At 40.5% G+C, this 17,875-nt stretch overlaps 1 protein-coding gene across 1 annotated transcript; it reads right to left on the bottom strand.

Moving 5' to 3' along the window:
- Positions 1 to 596: 596 nt before the first annotated feature.
- On the bottom strand, positions 597 to 16,250 carry LOC141362584 (neutral alpha-glucosidase C-like). Its single transcript, XM_073864866.1, has 24 exons — positions 16,138 to 16,250; positions 15,899 to 15,961; positions 15,446 to 15,548; positions 15,093 to 15,220; positions 14,787 to 14,963; positions 14,648 to 14,669; positions 14,342 to 14,408; positions 12,596 to 12,692; positions 12,327 to 12,510; positions 11,957 to 12,101; positions 11,504 to 11,739; positions 10,583 to 10,709; positions 10,323 to 10,402; positions 9,459 to 9,602; positions 9,285 to 9,381; positions 9,097 to 9,198; positions 8,724 to 8,967; positions 7,679 to 7,743; positions 7,525 to 7,601; positions 7,356 to 7,430; positions 2,061 to 2,174; positions 1,647 to 1,759; positions 1,432 to 1,532; positions 597 to 1,309 (listed from the first exon to the last, which is right to left on the bottom strand). Exons 1-24 carry the CDS (start codon positions 16,167 to 16,169, stop codon positions 1,209 to 1,211), a joined length of 2,694 nt encoding a protein of 897 aa, XP_073720967.1. The 5' UTR covers positions 16,170 to 16,250; the 3' UTR covers positions 597 to 1,208.
- Between the last annotated feature and the right edge of the window lie 1,625 nt (positions 16,251 to 17,875).

Here is a 17,875-nt window from a genome sequence, read left to right as displayed (position 1 = left end):
CATTATGTTATTTCTATGTTTCGTTGTTTATTCATCTATCCTATATTTTATATATTTCTTATTAATTTCATGGTGGTTCAGTGTCACATTTGTGAAGTCTCATGAGCTGTCCTGTCTGTTTATAATCAGAGATAGATAAAGAGAATGTTTATGGAAGCTCAAGGTCTAGGGGATGTTGCTATTAAGCAATTTTGACATAACAGGGCATGCTAAATTCATGCTTGTTGGACGAGATTTGAACATCAAGACATGCAACTGAAACTGTACATCAATAAAACTCTGTTCCTATTTTACCTTCATAAAAACTTTGTCTCGTGTCCTGCTTGTGTTCTCTAGCTATGATCGATCTACCTCTTAACTGACAGAAGCCTGTTAAACAAGTACATTTTTATTTTCTGACGTGATCTGGCGTCCGAGGTTGGATCGTAAATATTTTACTTTGTCTGGTGTGGAGACCTGATCTACCAACTACAAGTACAACATTTCATTTATTACATCTTACATTATGTAAAAAAAATCAATTAGCCAAAGATAGACATCACTTTTAGCCAGAAATGTATTATACAATGTTGTATTGCCTTTGCATATGGATCATAAAAACCACACATTTTGCAAATTATTTATTTTAAATCCAATTTTTACTTCCACCAAAATTTACACTACTTTACAATTACACTTTTATTTATAGTCGGTAAAAGAAAATGTCTCATATTTTCATAAAAAAAAAACATACCAAATTATTTAATAATTAAGATATTACTTTAAAACAGTGGAAGCCATAGGAGCTGATTTCTTTTTCTGACAGTGAGTGCTCGACACAACAACACGCAACAATTAGGTTGCTTAGCAAGGGAAGACGGTATGGGAGTGCCCTAAAGCTTTGTAAAGAAGGAAGAAAGCAACGTGGTTTAGACGTAAAATGCATATTCAGCTAATTCATCAAAGCAATAGTAGATATTACAACTTATTCAACAAAGATTCGCCAACCAGAGAGGATTCCGAAGTTCAATTTTTGATTAAAATTAATTAAGTATACCTGGGCACATATGGGATCGGCACCTATGTTGAGAGGTACTTTAATCCTGTTTCACAAGGTATTATGGTATAAAAAAGGTTTTAAAAAGCCCATAAAACCTGAAGATAAAATTACTCTTTTTACATTAACATTTAATGCCAGCAAAACCCAAATTTTTTTAAAATAAAATGCACTAGATTATTATTTCCCAATCTTTGTGTATTTCCAGGTCCAAGCCAGTTATAGTCAGACACTTTGCTTCAAACGTAAACATGACTGGAGTTTTCCTTGTACCTTAAAGAAAGATTTAGTGACTATTAACTTTCTGGTTTACATCTAATGTGACATTATTCCTGTACTGTCAGAAAAAATAATTGTACTATTAACAGCAATAATAATTCTTTGGCTTTTCTCACCTGATTTGAGCTTAGGTTTTCTTTTTAGACTATTCAGACCAAGAATGACCACCGATTCCACTTTGTCATCCGAGACAAACAAGCCTTTATCATCGGCACAGCTGAAAACAAGGCACAAACAGAAAAAAAAGAAAATAGATCAAATTAAATGAATATGATCATTTCTACAAACACCTGTGAATAAAAAAAATAAATTGCTATTTTAATGGGTTTACCTGCTAACAAGCTTGCCTGCTCGCATGCAAAAAAGACGCAGACAGAACTGCATCCTGTCCCTATAACTGAAAGAATGACCATCATCCAGATAAAGAAATCCTTCAGCATTACCCTATAAGAGAAATACACATAATCAATATTTTTTTATACTGTATACATCAGATGTGTGAGTGGGATTATATATATTTTTAAAAAAAGCTCATTACAGTACAAAAAAGCACAAACTTTCTTTGTAAAAATATTTAGTATATAAAAAATGATCATTGTGAAATAGCTGTTCTTGCATTTTTAAACATAACAAACCTGCCTATTCTGCTTTACACGTATTAAACTTTTTGAAAGAGTTATTAAAAATAAACTATTTATATTATTATATCATTTGAGTTTAAATGTATATTTATATGAGCCCTCACCTTAGAGTCCAAAGCTACGGTCAAAGTGATTGAATGCTGCTGTAGGTCAGCTGTACACGAACCACAACCTGCTCTCCTGGGTACCACTGTCCCCCCACGCTGAAATACAGGCACCTATCACAGAGAGTTTTATTATATGAAAAATAAAATGATCATGACTGAAGTCTTTTGTGTTGCCTGCTGCTGTCACGGTAGGAAGATCCATTGTTTTCCTCCGTGTCATGTTTGTGTGTGTGTGTTGTTCACTTACCCCTGCCATGTGCTCGTTAGAGCAATCCCTTTCACCTGTGTGTTGATTGTCTCGCTCCAGCTGTTCATCATTACATCATCTCCATAAATACTCACCTGACTTTCTGTTCCCTGCCAGATTCTATTGTTTGCTCAGTCTCCGTGTTGTTTGGTTGTTCCGTGTACTTTGGATTACGTGTTTCAGTTTGGATGTGTATTGTCGTCGTCGTCTTCGTGTGGATGTTCCGTGTCAGCCTGGATTTCACCACTGCTCACCACTCCACCAACGTCGCACTCAAAGCACCAACTTCCACCGTAGTCATCGTCACCATTGCCTTCAACAACACCGGACTGGATTACTTCCGCATTAACTCTGAATACTCTCTCTTTGTTTACATTTAATAAACATTGTTATATTTTTCACCTGCGTTTGCTTCCGTCTCTTACTTTGCGTCTCTTAATTTGCTTTGCTCTTACTCTCCTCTCCACTAATAAGCTGGTGTGTGGTGAGCGGTCTGGCGCAATATGGCTGCCGTCGGATCATCCAGGTGGATGCTGCACATTGGTGGTGGTTGAGGAGATTCCCCCGTTCATATGTAAAGCGCTTTGAGTACTGAGAAAAGCGCTATATAAATGTAAGGTATTATTATTATTATTATTATTATTATAAGTCATTACAGAAGAATCTGGCCAACATGGAAGCAGCAGGTGGTCAACCGATCTCAGCGTTGGAGGAGTTTCTCCAGCGATCTCTGGCTCGTATGGATCATCAGGATCAAACCATCGAAGATATGCGGAAGGCCGTCCAGGTAATGGTGGCGAAGGTTTCCGAGCTCTCTCAGCGATCTCCGGACATCACGCCTCCCACTGCGCCACCCATGCCGCCCGCACCATCTTCACCTCCAGGGGGTAGTTTCATCCAGGAACCGAGACTTCCTATCCCGGAGAAATACGCCGGTGAGCCCAACTATTGCCGTACTTTTCTCTCTCATTGCTCTTTACACTTCGCCCAACAGCCCCGGTCTTTCTTCCTCGAGGAGACGAAGGTGGCGTTTACGCTCGCGCTCCTCAAAGGCAAGGCTGCCCTCTGGGGGACGGCGGTATGGGAAAACAAGGACAGCTGTTGTTCCTCGTTCGCCTCACTTGCAGAGGAGATGAAGAGGGTTTTCGACCGCTCCGTCGCCGGGAGGGAGGCCGCCCGTCTCCTCACGGATCTCCAGCAGGGGGAGCGGTCGGTCTCGGACTATGCCATCGAGTTCCGTACCCTGGCGGCGGAGTGCAGGTGGAACGAGGAAGCGCAGTGGGATCAGTTTCTGCATGGGTTGGCGGATCGGATCCATCGAGAGATCATCACGGCGGAATTACCGAAGTCGCTCAACGGGTTGGTGGACTTGGCGATCCGGGTTGACGCACGCCTTTCCACCGCTGCCAAAAGGAAGACTCAAGGTCCGTCCCTACGTCAAGCGGAGTCCACGGATCCGTCCAACGAAGTTTCCGCCGGTGGTCTCTCAGATCCGGAACCCATGCAGGTGGGTCGAGCTCGGTTACCCCGGGAGGAGAGGAAGCGGCGGAGATCCCGGGGTCTTTGCATGCACTGTGGCGAGTCGGGTCACCAATGCCAGAGGTGCCCGGTAAAAGACCAAGCCCGATAGTAAAACAGAGGCTACTATCGGGCAGGATCTCCGCACAGAAGACCTCTACTACATCCACTCTCCTTCTGGTGAGACTACGGTGGTCCACTATGTCGCACTCAGGGCACGCACTTCTGGATTCGGGGGCGGAGGGCAACTTCATCGACAGCTCACTAGCACGTAAGCTCAAGTTACCTTTCACTTCACTCACCCACCAGATTGCGCCCTTCGCCCTCAATGGACATCAGTTACCCACTATCAAGTACACCACAGCACCTATCACACTCATCACTTCCGGAAACCACACAGAGACTATTTCATTTTTTATTACTGACACTGCTCTCTCCCCCATAGTTCTTGGACATCCTTGGCTTCATTCCCATAACCCAAGAATTGACTGGAAACTGGGTTCTGTTACCAGCTGGAGCGAGGAGTGTCACAAGTCCTGTCTTGTCTCTGCTTGTGTTTCTGTTTCTGAGTCTGTGTTTCAGGGGAAAGCAGTGGATTTGTCTACCGTGCCCGCGGAGTACCACGACCTGAAGGAGGTGTTCAGTAAGTCGCGGGCTGATTCTCTTCCTCCTCATCGTCCCTATGACTGTGCGATAGACTTATTGCCAGGTACGTTTCCGCCTAAGGGCAAGTTATACTCTCTGTCCGTTCCGGAGATGGAGGCCATGGAGAAATATATTTCTGATTCTCTGGCAACGGGGTTCATTCGCCCTTCCTCATCTCCAGCGGGGGCGGGGTTCTTTTTTGTGGGGAAGAAGGACGGATCCTTGCGACCTTGTATTGACTATTGAGGGTTGAACAACATCACGGTAAAGAATACTTATCCTTTGCCGTTGATGTCTTCAGCTTTCGAGAGGTTGCAGGGAGCGTCCGTTTTCACTAAATTGGACTTACGTAATGCATATCATTTGGTTCGCATCAGGAAGGGGGATGAATGGAAGACTGCGTTTAACACCCCTCGTGGCCATTTTGAGTACTGCGTGATGCCTTTCGGTCTCACGACTCGCCGGCAGTCTTCCAAGCACTCGTTAATGACGTGTTGCGAGACATGGTAGACCAGTTCATATATGTTTACCTGGATGACATATTGATTTTTTCTTCGTCTCTCCAGGAACATTTGCAACACGTACGACGAGTGCTTCTGCGGTTGTTAGAGAATGGGCTTTTTGTCAAGGCGGAAAAATGCGTTTTTCATGCACAGTCTGTTTCTTTTTTAGGACACATCATTTCGACTGAGGGTGTTCGCATGGATCCTGAGAAAGTTGAGGCTGTGGTAGATTGGCCATCCCCAGAGTCTCGCAAGGCCCTGCAGGGATTTCTGGGGTTCGCCAATTTTTACCGGCGTTTCATTCGCAATTTCAGCCAACTAGCCGCACCTCTGACCGCTTTGACCTCCCCTGGTTTGACGTTCAGGTGGTCAGACGCAGTTGAGGCTGCGTTTGCCAAACTGAAAAGCTGCTTCGTTTCAGCTCCCATTCTCGTTACCCCTGATCGTTCACGTCAATTCATAGTGGAGGTCGACGCATCAGAGGTGGGGGTAGGAGCAGTGTTGTCCCAGCGCGCATCCTCAGACGGAAAGGTTCATCCTTGCGCGTATTATTCCCATCGTTTATCTCCTGCGGAAGTTAACTATGACATTGGCAATCGAGAGTTGTTGGCGGTCAAGCTAGCACTGGAAGAATGGCGTCACTGGCTTGAAGGGTCGGGTGTACCTTTCATTGTATGGACGGACCATAAGAATCTCGAATACATTAGAACTGCCAAAAGACTTAACTCCAGGCAGGCTCGGTGGGCATTGTTTTTCGGTCGTTTCGATTTTACATTTTCTTACCGGCCGGGTTCCAAAAACATCAAACCCGATGCTTTATCCCGTCTTTTTGAGCGTTCCGATCGTACTGCTACTCCCGAGCCCATTTTACCGGAGAAAATCATTATCTCCGCGCTCAGATGGGAGGTCGAATCGAAGGTTTTGACAGCCTTAGAAGGGGTAACGCCTCTTGCTCGCTGCCCACCGAACCGTTTATTTGTGCCGGAAGGGTTACGGTCAGACGTCCTCCAGTGGGGTCATGGTTCCAGTGTTGCTTGTCACCCAGGGGTTAGTAGAACTAGGTTTCTAGTCAAGCAACGATTTTGGTGGCCTGGTATGGCTCGTGACGTCCACGACTTCGTCTTGGCTTGTTCGGTTTGTGCCGTTGGTAAGACTTCCAATCGTCCTCCAGATGGGTTACTTTTACCGCTGTCTGTCCCTTCGAGACCCTGGTCCCACATTTCGCTAGATTTTATTACCGCCCTCCCACCCTCTAAGGGTAATACGGTGATTTTGACCGTAGTGGACCGGTTCTCGAAGGCGACTCATTTCATTCCCTTGCCCAAATTACCATCAGCCAAGGAAACAGCGGTAGCTGTCATTGACCACGTCTTCCGAATACATGGCCTCCCGACAGACGTGGTCTCTGACAGGGGTCCTCAGTTTGTGTCCAAATTTTGGCGAGAGTTCTGCAAATCGCTAGGGGCGACTGTTAGTCTTTCATCCGGGTTTCATCCCCAGAGCAACGGTCAAACCGAGCGAGCCAATCAGGACGTCGAAAGGGTGTTGCGATGTCTGGTTTCCAAGAATCCTTCGTCCTGGTGTCAGCAACTCTCAATTGTGGAGTACGCACACAATTCTCTGCCGGTGTCATCTACGGGCATGTCTCCATTTAAGTGTAGTTTAGGGTACCAACCACCTAATTTTGGTCAGTACTTGGTGGATTGGGAAGGTTACGGTCCGGAGGAGAGAAGGTGGGTTCCTGCTCGGGACATACTGGATCACCGCCTTATTGATGAATTCAATCAGCAGGTAAAGCAGGCTGGGAACGCCGAGGGGCGTTCCTAGGGGAGGGGGTACTGTCACGGTAGGAAGATCCATTGTTTTCCTCCGTGTCATGTTTGTGTGTGTGTGTTGTTCACTTACCCCTGCCATGTGCTCGTTAGAGCAATCCCTTTCACCTGTGTGTTGATTGTCTCGCTCCAGCTGTTCATCATTACATCATCTCCATAAATACTCACCTGACTTTCTGTTCCCTGCCAGATTCTATTGTTTGCTCAGTCTCCGTGTTGTTTGGTTGTTCCGTGTACTTTGGATTACGTGTTTCAGTTTGGATGTGTATTGTCGTCGTCGTCTTCGTGTGGATGTTCCGTGTCAGCCTGGATTTCACCACTGCTCACCACTCCACCAACGTCGCACTCAAAGCACCAACTTCCACCGTAGTCATCGTCACCATTGCCTTCAACAACACCGGACTGGATTACTTCCGCATTAACTCTGAATACTCTCTCTTTGTTTACATTTAATAAACATTGTTATATTTTTCACCTGCGTTTGCTTCCGTCTCTTACAAGTCATTACAGCTGGATGTAAATAAAAGATGATCTGAAAGTTACTTACAGTGTTCAAAGTTACTGGAAAATCCAGAATTCTGCCACCTCCGTGTACCTTAGCGGTGTCTGTGGCATACCACAACTGCGCACAAACACACAAAGCAGATTTTATTTTCTTATAGACATAAAATATAAAATGCATTAAATACTGTATAGTTCAAATAGATGAGGCTTACCTGATCAGATCCTGGCAGCAAAACCTTGACCTCAGAGACTCCAGGGTCAGTCACAGGGCACACAAGAAGAGCACTTCCTGAAAATTCGTTAAAAAGGTAAGATTTTGGGTATCACAAACAATACACCCTTGTGATTTTGTCGTATGTTGTTTACCGATCATGTACTGATTCTCTACAGCAAACATATCTGTGTCTTTAGGAAACTCGACCCAAAGAGGTCTGTGGGAAACAAAAGAAACAACATAAGACCATTACACATTCATATGATACAGCAGTGTTTCTCAAACTTTTTCTGACATTCCCCACTTTGGAGTTAGGGAAGGGTTCTGAGCCCCACCAGTCCCAAATCACCCCAACAAAATGGTAATCAATTAGGCTTTAAGTTTAACTGTTGAATGTATTTGATCACATCATATTTTAAAACATAACAGCATTAAACAGATTCAACAGAGAAAATAAACATGCAACTGTTTTATCACTTTGCATGAAATAAGACTTTGTTCAAAAGTAAATAATAATAAAGCAACTCAGTTTGAATTTTGTCTCTGACAAAAGTCATACTTTCTTTTCGGCTATTTATGCTATTTATGTTTGCTTAGGTCCACTGTCTTAATTCATTCTTGTAGGCTATGGTTCTGCGTGACATTTTCCTCACAGTCTGATGTTGTTTTAAGTTACGCTTATATTCAAATGTGTCGTTTTGAGCTTTAAAGGCGGAGTCCATGATGTTTGAAAGCCAATGTTGATATTTGAAATCACCTAAACAAACATGCCCCTACCCCAATAGAATCTGGACCTTCTGTTAATAGACCCGCCCCACACATACGCAACCCGGCAAGGATGTCGGTTAGTAGACACGCTCCTTACTGCTGATTGGCTATAAGTGTGTTTTGGTAGTCGGCCCGTCTCCTTTTCCAAAGCGTTTTTAAACATCGTGGACTCCGCCTTTAAATAAAGGAATTAATAGAGATGGGCACAAAAATACCAAATTTCCTCCTGTTTGTCATGCCTCACTTGTAATGATCCTATTCCCACCAGTGGGGCCCGCCCCACACTTTGAGAAACACTGTGATACAGTAAGGGTAAATTTACTTTGACTTTGAAATTTAAATTGACTACCTTGGCCTTAGTAGTTCTGTTATCATACAAATAAATTATACTCAATGGGATGTCAAATGCTGGAGGTTCAAATTCAGTACCTGATAGGAGGCAGAGCTGAAGTGTGTGCTTGGTAAAACAAAGTGTACCAGTATGGCAAGAGAAAGTATCTCTGCTGAATAGCAGAACGAATTGCAGAAGTGACGTCATCCCCAAACAGCCAGGGCTCACGACGTTTGGTGTCTTTAGACGAGTGTCCTCGGAAAAATGGCTGGAGAGCCCCAGCCTGGTACCAGCGGACCAGCAGCTCAGGGTCTGGGTCTTGCACAAAGCCCCCTACATCAGCTAAACACAAGAGCAAGAATGCACATCTATGACGTGTTATTTAAATAAACATCACCAACTGTAAAACTGACAAGTATGCAGAACTGCACTTTTTCATAATGTAAATAAAACAAAAACAGTAACTTTAACCTCCACAAAAATGTATTCCTGTCAAACTTAGTGACAGCAGCATGGGTAAAGAAATCTTCAAGTATTCCCAAGTAGCAACATTGTCCCCAGTCCATATGGCACCTACAGTATGACATAAGCAATACAATGTTTATTTTAAGAAGCACAATTGGTTACTATCTATTGATTCATCCTGGACTAGAGCTCACCCCCTCTTTGAGACCCTGCAAAGAATGAGCGTGAAAGGACAAACGGTCTCTCCAAACCTCCTGAACGGGTTAACAAACCCTCAAACGTAGCCATGTGCTGCGAGAAAGAAAAAATATATTGCATTGGTCATATCTGCATTTCAAGCTTAAATAGTAGTTGTTAGCTGAGCTTACCTGATGGAAACCATACAAGTTGTGCAAGTCTCTATGCTCCCAGTCTCCATGGTGCACTGCATCTTTGGGCATTGTCTGCTCTGGCCCATTAAAGACAGAAGGTTCATTCATGTCGTTCCAGATAAACAAACATTCTGTTGACCCCTAATGCACGCATAGATGAACAGAAAACTGTTATCAAGATGTGCACTGAACCAAAGCACTTTGTCATCTCACAAACAACTTAAACAACATTCAGAAACTTCTAGCAACAATGTAATCAGACTTTAAAGGGACACTCCACTTTTTTTGAAAATAGGCTCAGTTAAATATTTGATATTTATCGTTTTGGAATCCATTCAGCCGATCTCCAGATCTGGGGGTACCACTTTTAGCATAGCATAGCATAATAAATTGAATCTGATTAGACCATTAGCATTGCGCTAAAAAAATAACCAAAGTGTTTCGATATTTTTCCTATTTACAGCTTGATTCTTCTGTAGTTACATTGTGTACTAAGACAGACAGAAAATTAAAAGTTGCTATTTTCTAGGCTGATATGGCTAGGAACTATACTCTCATTCTGGCGTAATAATCAATGACTTTGCTACTGTACCACGGCTGCAGCAGGTGCAATGATATTACGCAGCACCCCAACGTTTTTGGTCATTTTTAAGCGTGATGCTAATGGTCTAATCAGATTCAATGGATTATGCTAAGCTATGATAAAAATGGTACCGCCAAACCCGGAGATCAGCCGAATGGATTCCAAAACGGTAAAAATCAAATGTTTAACTCAATGGGAGCTGGAAAATGAGCCTATTTTCCAAAAAGTGGAGTGTTAAAGAGTTACAAAAGTGTCCTTAAAAGACTTATAAGACTCACTTCATATTTGTTTAGAGAGAAGTTTCTGGCATACCATGACCTTGTCTTTGAGCTGCTAAAGTCCAAGTAGCAGGATTCACCTGATAATACAACAAATCAATCAAATGTTTTCATATACGTTTCAATCATTAAAAAAATGCATTGTTTTGACATCTGTTAAGTCTGGCTGTAACATCAAACACATTTCACAGGAAAGAAGCACATTACATAAACTGAGTCTTTTTTTCCAAATAAAGCAAAAATTTCTAATCACATCATACCTGGCCAACAGGTTCCCTCATAAACACCACCTTCTCTATTTTTCACCATATGGCCTCCTTCTTTAGCTTCACAGTAAAACGACCAATCAGGATCGATCTTGATGTGGGGGTCACTTATAACAACCAACTACACAGGAATATAATAAACAATAAAAATGTATCCTGGCACATTGTTCAACATATTAAACTTAATATAAATCACTAAAAGCTGGTGACAGCAGCGGCAGTTCACCTGGCCACACCCCTAATTGTGTGCAGAACTTTAAAGGAACAGTATGTAAGAAATTTATATCAGTTAATCATAAAATGGCCCTAATACGTCACTAGAAATTAAGAAATCATTTTCATTTCAAATACTTATATCACTGACAACAGTGGTCCGGCCAAGATATTGACATTTAAAAAGTGGAGTTGCAGCCCTCAACTGATGTTTATGTTGTCATTTTGTGTATTGGCCACCAGTTGTGTGATTGCAGTACCAGTTTTAGCCACAAGTTTTGTGATTGCAATACCAGTTTTGGCCACAATCCTACATACTGTTCCTTTAAGGCTTAATATAATGTAAACGGAGGAGTTACGAATAAATTCACCCCCCTCACAGTTGTCAAATTGGTCAAAATTAGCTACACCAAAAACACTTTTAGTACCAGGCTGTAAACATATTTTTTTCCCCTTTTGGAGCCAGTCTCTAGTGGGCAGTCGATGAATTGCAGTTTAAGCCATTTCTGTGTAAGCTTTATGATAGAGACTGGCTGCCCCTTGCAGCATACCAAACAGAACTATTCTTGAAAGTAAACACCTATGATTTGCTATTGGTCAGTGACCATTGCATAATAGGAGGTTTGTTGATGCCCTGCCTTCTTTAACATGGTGTCCTTAATTTCATTAAGTAAAAAAAGGTCTAAATCTACATCGTCATACCTTTCTTTTCTTCTTCTGCAGGTGATGTTGTAGTTCCACTGGCTTTGGGAAAAGCTTTGAGTCCCAGGTGAAATAGCGCTTCCCATCGGTGTGCTCAATATCCAACCATATGACATCATAAGGGATATTGTGGAGGTCAAATCCAGCATCCACGGCTTTTACGTCTGCCTCGTCCTCATAGTTCCAGCGGCACTGATGGTACCCCAAAGAAAACAGTGGAGGCAGAGCCTGGTAGCCTATGAGCAGAGACATTTACATTCGTGTGAGCTTCTTATGTATACTTCACCATGTCAACAGAGAGACTGTCATAAAATATTTTAGCATAATAAAAGTGATGATGTTTATGGCATCTGTCATTTCCTGGAATATGCAGTCATTGGTTGATGTCTGTTGCCTGCCAGTAAAAAAAGTCTTGTGGTATCCATAAAGAAAAAAACTGGGGAAGGACAATACCTGTGAGCTGCGCATACTGAGAGAACACCTGGGCAGCCGAGGGTCCCAGCAAAATGAAACAGTCAATTGTGCCACTCTCAGATACCCATCTCACATCAGTCTGAGGTGTGATCTTACTCTTCTTCCCTGGTGGTTCATTCGCACCCTGTTTAAACATCAAAAATTCATCAATCACAGTAATACTGATTTAATTTAGCTTTTCACAATTAATAAAGTTTGTTTATCAAGAAAATGTCAATTTAAACAAACAGAGCTATGTTTTGACAGTGCCAAAAAGTATTAGTAACAGTCTTTACATGCTTTGGGAACCTCAAAAATATTACATGCTTCACATTTTAGGCAAAAACTTTACAATGTATGTAAACCGCACCTCGATTGGCTTTGGGTTGTACTCAATGTCAATCAATGTCTCAGACGCGTTCAGCCAGAACACCCCAAGCGTTCTCTCTGGCTTGTGAGCTAGCATGAATGGGACAGAACCGTAAAGGCCCAATCTGCTATTGATGTCATAGGCAAACACATCCAAGTTGTACAGTCGATATGCCTCAGCGGTACTGTAAAGGAGATATGGAGTTGGCCTATTATGTAAGACAAGAATGTGTTGCATCAGTATCACAGTGATTATTTAAAGTGCATCACCTTGTGTCTTTTAAAAGCAGGGTATCAGCATGTTCAGGAAGACCATATGTATGGCTGAATCCGTGGAGACGCAAGTCCATGCCCACAGAACTGGGACCTAAATTGAAGACATTTCATTATAAGTAGATTTCTATATATATATATATATATCATTTGTGTTCATCAACACAAGATCAAGTTTTACATTTAATGTGAATACTATGTTTAAAGGTGCAGTGTGTAAATTCTAGCTGCATCTAGTCTCAGTCCACGGCTCACTCCTCGCTTTTGAAACACATAGAGAAGCCACCACAGGACAAGCATGTCATCATCGGAGACAACTTAGTAAAAAAAAATTGTCAGCTAAGGGCTACTGTAGAAACATGGCGGCACAAAATGGTGACTTCCAATGTAAGGGGACCCTCGGTGTATGTGGATAAAAACGTCTCATTTTAAGGTAATAAAACTTAGAAAAAAATCTAAGGTCTTTATACACCACTGATATTATAGGTATGTATATTATATTGCATTTCTGTCAAGAGATCCTCCTTAAAGTTACACACCGTACCTTTAATACGGTATAATATTCTAGTTTAACAAGTCATTTAAGCATTGCAACACAGGTTTGTGCAGATCTGTTGCTTATTGTGAAAGTGGTGTGACGCATGTTTTTTTACTTATTAAAACTGTGCCGTGGCAGAAAAAAGGTTGGGAAACACTGCCCTAGAGAACTGCTTCAAAATATTAAGAGCTCAAATGCAAAACCCTCTACTTGCATCTGACATGTTTTCTTGTAAATAAGCATTTTTATCAGGCTCTGATGTTTAGGTTTAAGGGGCGGTTTCCCCGACCAGGATTAGCTTAATCCAGGACTAGGCCTTAGTTTAATTAGGAAATATAACTAGTTTTAAACAACATGCCTTACTAAAAACATTACCTGTGTGCATCTTGAAGTAAAACAAAGGGCCCTGATGTATTTTAAGATCTGTAAGTGAAAGTTGTTTTCAGTTTGAAGAGCTCTTAAAAGTGTTTAAGTCTAGGACTAGTCTAATCCCTGTCCGGGAAACCGCCCCTAAAAGTTTTACTTTAATGGCACTGAAAAGATCATCATTAGTCTGAAACTGAAGCGCCTTATTTTCACAAATGTCACTAGTCATTTGAATGGTAGCCTATTAAACTAATTTGACTATTTATCACTGCAAAACCCTCTGGGGCGGGTTCCCAGACATGGCTGATCCTAGTCCCAGACTTAAATGCATGTTTGAGCTGCTTTAATTTCAAAACAGCTTGCCCTGACATATTTTAACATATATCAGTACCATTGTTTTGTCTTAAGATGCACACCAGTATTGTTTTTTTTTGTAAGGTATTGTAAAAAAAACTACTTAAATGTCCTAAAATAACTAGTCCTGGATTAATCTAAACCCTGTCCGGTATCTTCCATGATGCATTTAGAGTAGACTTTGCTGTAAAACTTTGTGCCGTTTAACGTTTTCTGCTAACAAGCAGTATTTCCGAATGGTCTGAGGCCAAGAGTAAGCGGATTTGAAGAGTACGTTTTTAATGAATGTATAATACATGCTGAGAGCATTCGGACAATATTATTATCTAATTTTTAACGGCGGTAGCATTTAGCACCTTTTGCATCTGAGCTCTTCATGTAATGTTTCATTGTGCACTAAGAAAGTAACCCTTTTAAAACTAATATTAAAAGTTTCAACAAGTGTGAAGGTCAAAAATGGATTTGTAATCTAAAGGAATGCCTACCATTTGCCTTGATGTCCTGAAACTGTCTGAATGTTTCTTTCCACAGCCCACATGGATCTTCATCAACCTTTGAAATTCAAAGTTTTGTTACACTATATGGAGGTTTCCCTGATATGGCTTAAAATTACTCTAGGACTAAAGATGTCATTGTTTTGCCTCATGATTCACATCAGTATTGCTTTTTTGTAAGGCATATTTGTAAAATGTCCTAATATAACAAAGACCTAGTCTTAATCTAAACCCTGTCTGGAAAACCGCCCCTATAAATTTCAAAAATCTTTTTAACGTTATGTTATAAATTCTTACCTGAAGTGAACCTGAAGATGTCCTAGAGAAAGTATTCACAGTTTAGGTCAAAACAATCAAAACTAACATCCAAAATTAAGGCAACAACAAAGAGTATGTAACAACACTACTTCGAACAATACTTTGAAGTCTTATATACCTAGTTGGTTCCTGAAGAGTTTCAAAGCATAGTCTGTTCCCTGGATTGAGTGTGACAATCTCTTCCCCATCACAGGTGACCTCGAGTCTGAAAGGTGAGGCTGAAACTAGGAGCTGGTACTGGCCAAAACCCCATGTTAGAGATACAGCGTCATCTCTTTGCCATTGAACTCTTAGCCTGTCAATCAAACAAAAAAACCCAAAACAACATACAATGAAGTAATGGTATAAACAGATTCAAGAAAGATTTCAGGTGTGAAACCTTGTTTTCTGTTTTCTCTATGAGAAGCAATGCAAAATTGCTTACGGGACATATGATGGTTCACCAGTCAGAACATCTGAAACCTGATAACGTGGTTTAATTGCCTGTAGTTCATCAATTAAAACTCTGATTGTGCCATTTTGGGTCACCCGTATTTGAAGACACAGTCTGTCCTATAAGATTATAAAGAACGTTTTTTTTAAACATATTGCTATACTAAATGAATAAAGACATAATTTCTGTTAGTGCATCCTTCATCCTTGGGTTACTGCCATGGTTCTTTTAGGTATTTTTCAGCAAATCAAAGAGAAATAGTTGAGGTACCATAATTCAAAGTGGTAATTTATTTTATTTATAACACTAAGATATGAATATTTAAAAATGCAATGTGAGTTTACCTGAGACTCGTGCTCAGAGAGCTCCAGACTGGCACATCTATCTGTGAGTACTAAAGTCTCAAGGGAGGCAAAGTATTGAGACAATCCTTTATCTTTCTGTCGCCTGTAAAAGAGTTCAAAGGTCAACAATAAAATTATCCAACTTTATATTAGATAATATTTATATTAGATCAAGAGTGTAATTACATGCAGATATATTTGGTGTAAGTACAGACCTAATACATAGTTTGCAATGTAATACATTGTAATTACATACTTATTAAATATATTATCTTTTTTAAACATAATAACCATTATAAAAATATTATATTGTACGTACTGTATTTGTATTTTATACTGTATTTTATATAATTATAAATATAATTTTCAGTGTAAATATTTAGTGTAGAAAAGTAAATATTTTCTAATAAATAATGAAATATTCTAATCTAGTTAACAAATAACCTCAGTTACCTGTAGAATAAGATGTCATCATTTTTCTTAAACTTCTCTTTCCCCTCATCCACCGGAACGACACTGAAACATAATTATAGACTTACACTGTATGTCCTACAAGCAATAACATAACAATAGCAGTGGCTCGCTACATAGCATAAATTCAGCAACGTGCAGCTAATCACGTTACGTATCTACGCTTGCGATTATTGTATGTATATGCTTCAAGATTGCTGTCCTATAGGATTTACATTCACCTCTCAAACGATTCAGAAACGTTCACCTCCATAGCTCCACCAAGTTAAGGGAAGTTACTTGACAGGTCGGAAGTATATTTTATATTTGTTCAGGGCACAAAGTAATTCTCCTCCAGGGGGCGCGTAAGGTTTCTGACAGCCGAGCTCTTTCAGATATTTTTAAAAAATTGCAATATTTTAAATATGATTATTAATATTATTTGTACTCGACATATAAACGGAAATACACCCCCGTTTTATGTAAAAAAGAAAAAACCATCAACGTTAAAACTTCATCGAGTGATCATAATTCGACTGTGATTGGTCTATCCGGACTATCGCTTATTAAAGTAGCAGCTACTTTGTGACCGAACAGATACATTTAAATTGGTAATTGCTGCAGTTGTCTAAAATAACAATTTAATCTCATGCTTCGGTTTCCGAAGTAAAATAACCGTCATAATATCCACATAGGCTTTTTAACAAAATTTAGTAGAACTGGAGTAACACAACCAAGCAAATTGATTCCTGAGGTCGTTGCTGTTTCTAAATTAAATGTCACCTGAGTCCATGACAGAGCGAGACAAGCGTATTTCTTATTTATAGTGTTAATCTCTGCATTTACTAATACATTCATTAAACCAAACGTATTAACTGTTAATATTAATAAATGAATTTCCAAACATTAACAAGAATTAATACATGCGGGGAAAAAATAGGAAAATACCAAAGTACCAAGACAAAGTACCAAGACAATGACAATGAACTTCAGAAACGGGAAGTCATAAAGCAATTGCCAAATTTTATTACAAAGCACAAGCAATGATTAATTTACTGTATTTGGACAACGGCTAAGGAAATAAAAAAATACTAATATAGATTAATAGGTTAAAAATAAACTTTATGACCATGATTTATGAAGCCCAGAAGTCAGAAAAGCATGCCCAACCACAACATGTCCCATCTAAGCCACTGTCTAAATATCTTAGGCATGCGCTGGATATTTATTTATCACATCAACCCCAACATAATATAGCACACCAGGGTGAACCTGCACCATGGATGTTTACTTATTTGGAGTAGAAAAGGAATTTTACTACATTTCAGTTCATGTTTTTGAGTTTATAAAAAAAAAGTAAATTATTTGATTGAACACAATGCTTCATTGTAGGTCACATGTGGTAGAGGTACATGTTCATTCATAAAGGAAATCTGTATCATGATAAACATTGAACAAAATTATAAATGCAACACTTTTGTTTTTGCCTCCATTTATCATGAGATCTAAGACGTTTTCTACATACACAAAAGGCCTATTCAAGTCAGTTGCCCACTTAAGTCAATTACAACGACGAACTGCAGTCAGGTTGAGACCCAGATGAGCTTCCCAGAGACGGTTTCTGACAGTTTATGCAGAAATTCTTTGGTTATGCAAACCGATTGTTGCAGCAGCTGTCTGGGTGGCTGGACTCAGCTGATCTTGGAGCTGAAAATCCTGGATGGGGAGGTCCTGGGCTGGTGTGGTTATACGTGGTCTGCGGTTGCGATGCCAGTTGCATGTACTGAAACTTCTCTGAAACGCCTTTGGAGACGGCTTATGGTAGAGAAATCTCTACTGAAAAATCCAGCTTAGACCAGCATAAGCTGGTGAGGTGGTTTTAGCTGGTCTCCCAGCTTGGTTTTAGCTGGTATTGCTGGTGTAGAAAGCTGGTCTAGCTGTGTTTGTCACTTTTTAAGTTGGTCTAGCTGTGTTTTGGTC

Source organism: Misgurnus anguillicaudatus, unplaced genomic scaffold (genome assembly GCF_027580225.2).
Source record: "Misgurnus anguillicaudatus unplaced genomic scaffold, ASM2758022v2 HiC_scaffold_28, whole genome shotgun sequence".
NCBI lineage: Eukaryota > Metazoa > Chordata > Actinopteri > Cypriniformes > Cobitidae > Misgurnus > Misgurnus anguillicaudatus.
This window is presented reverse-complemented; position numbering and strand designations above follow the sequence as displayed.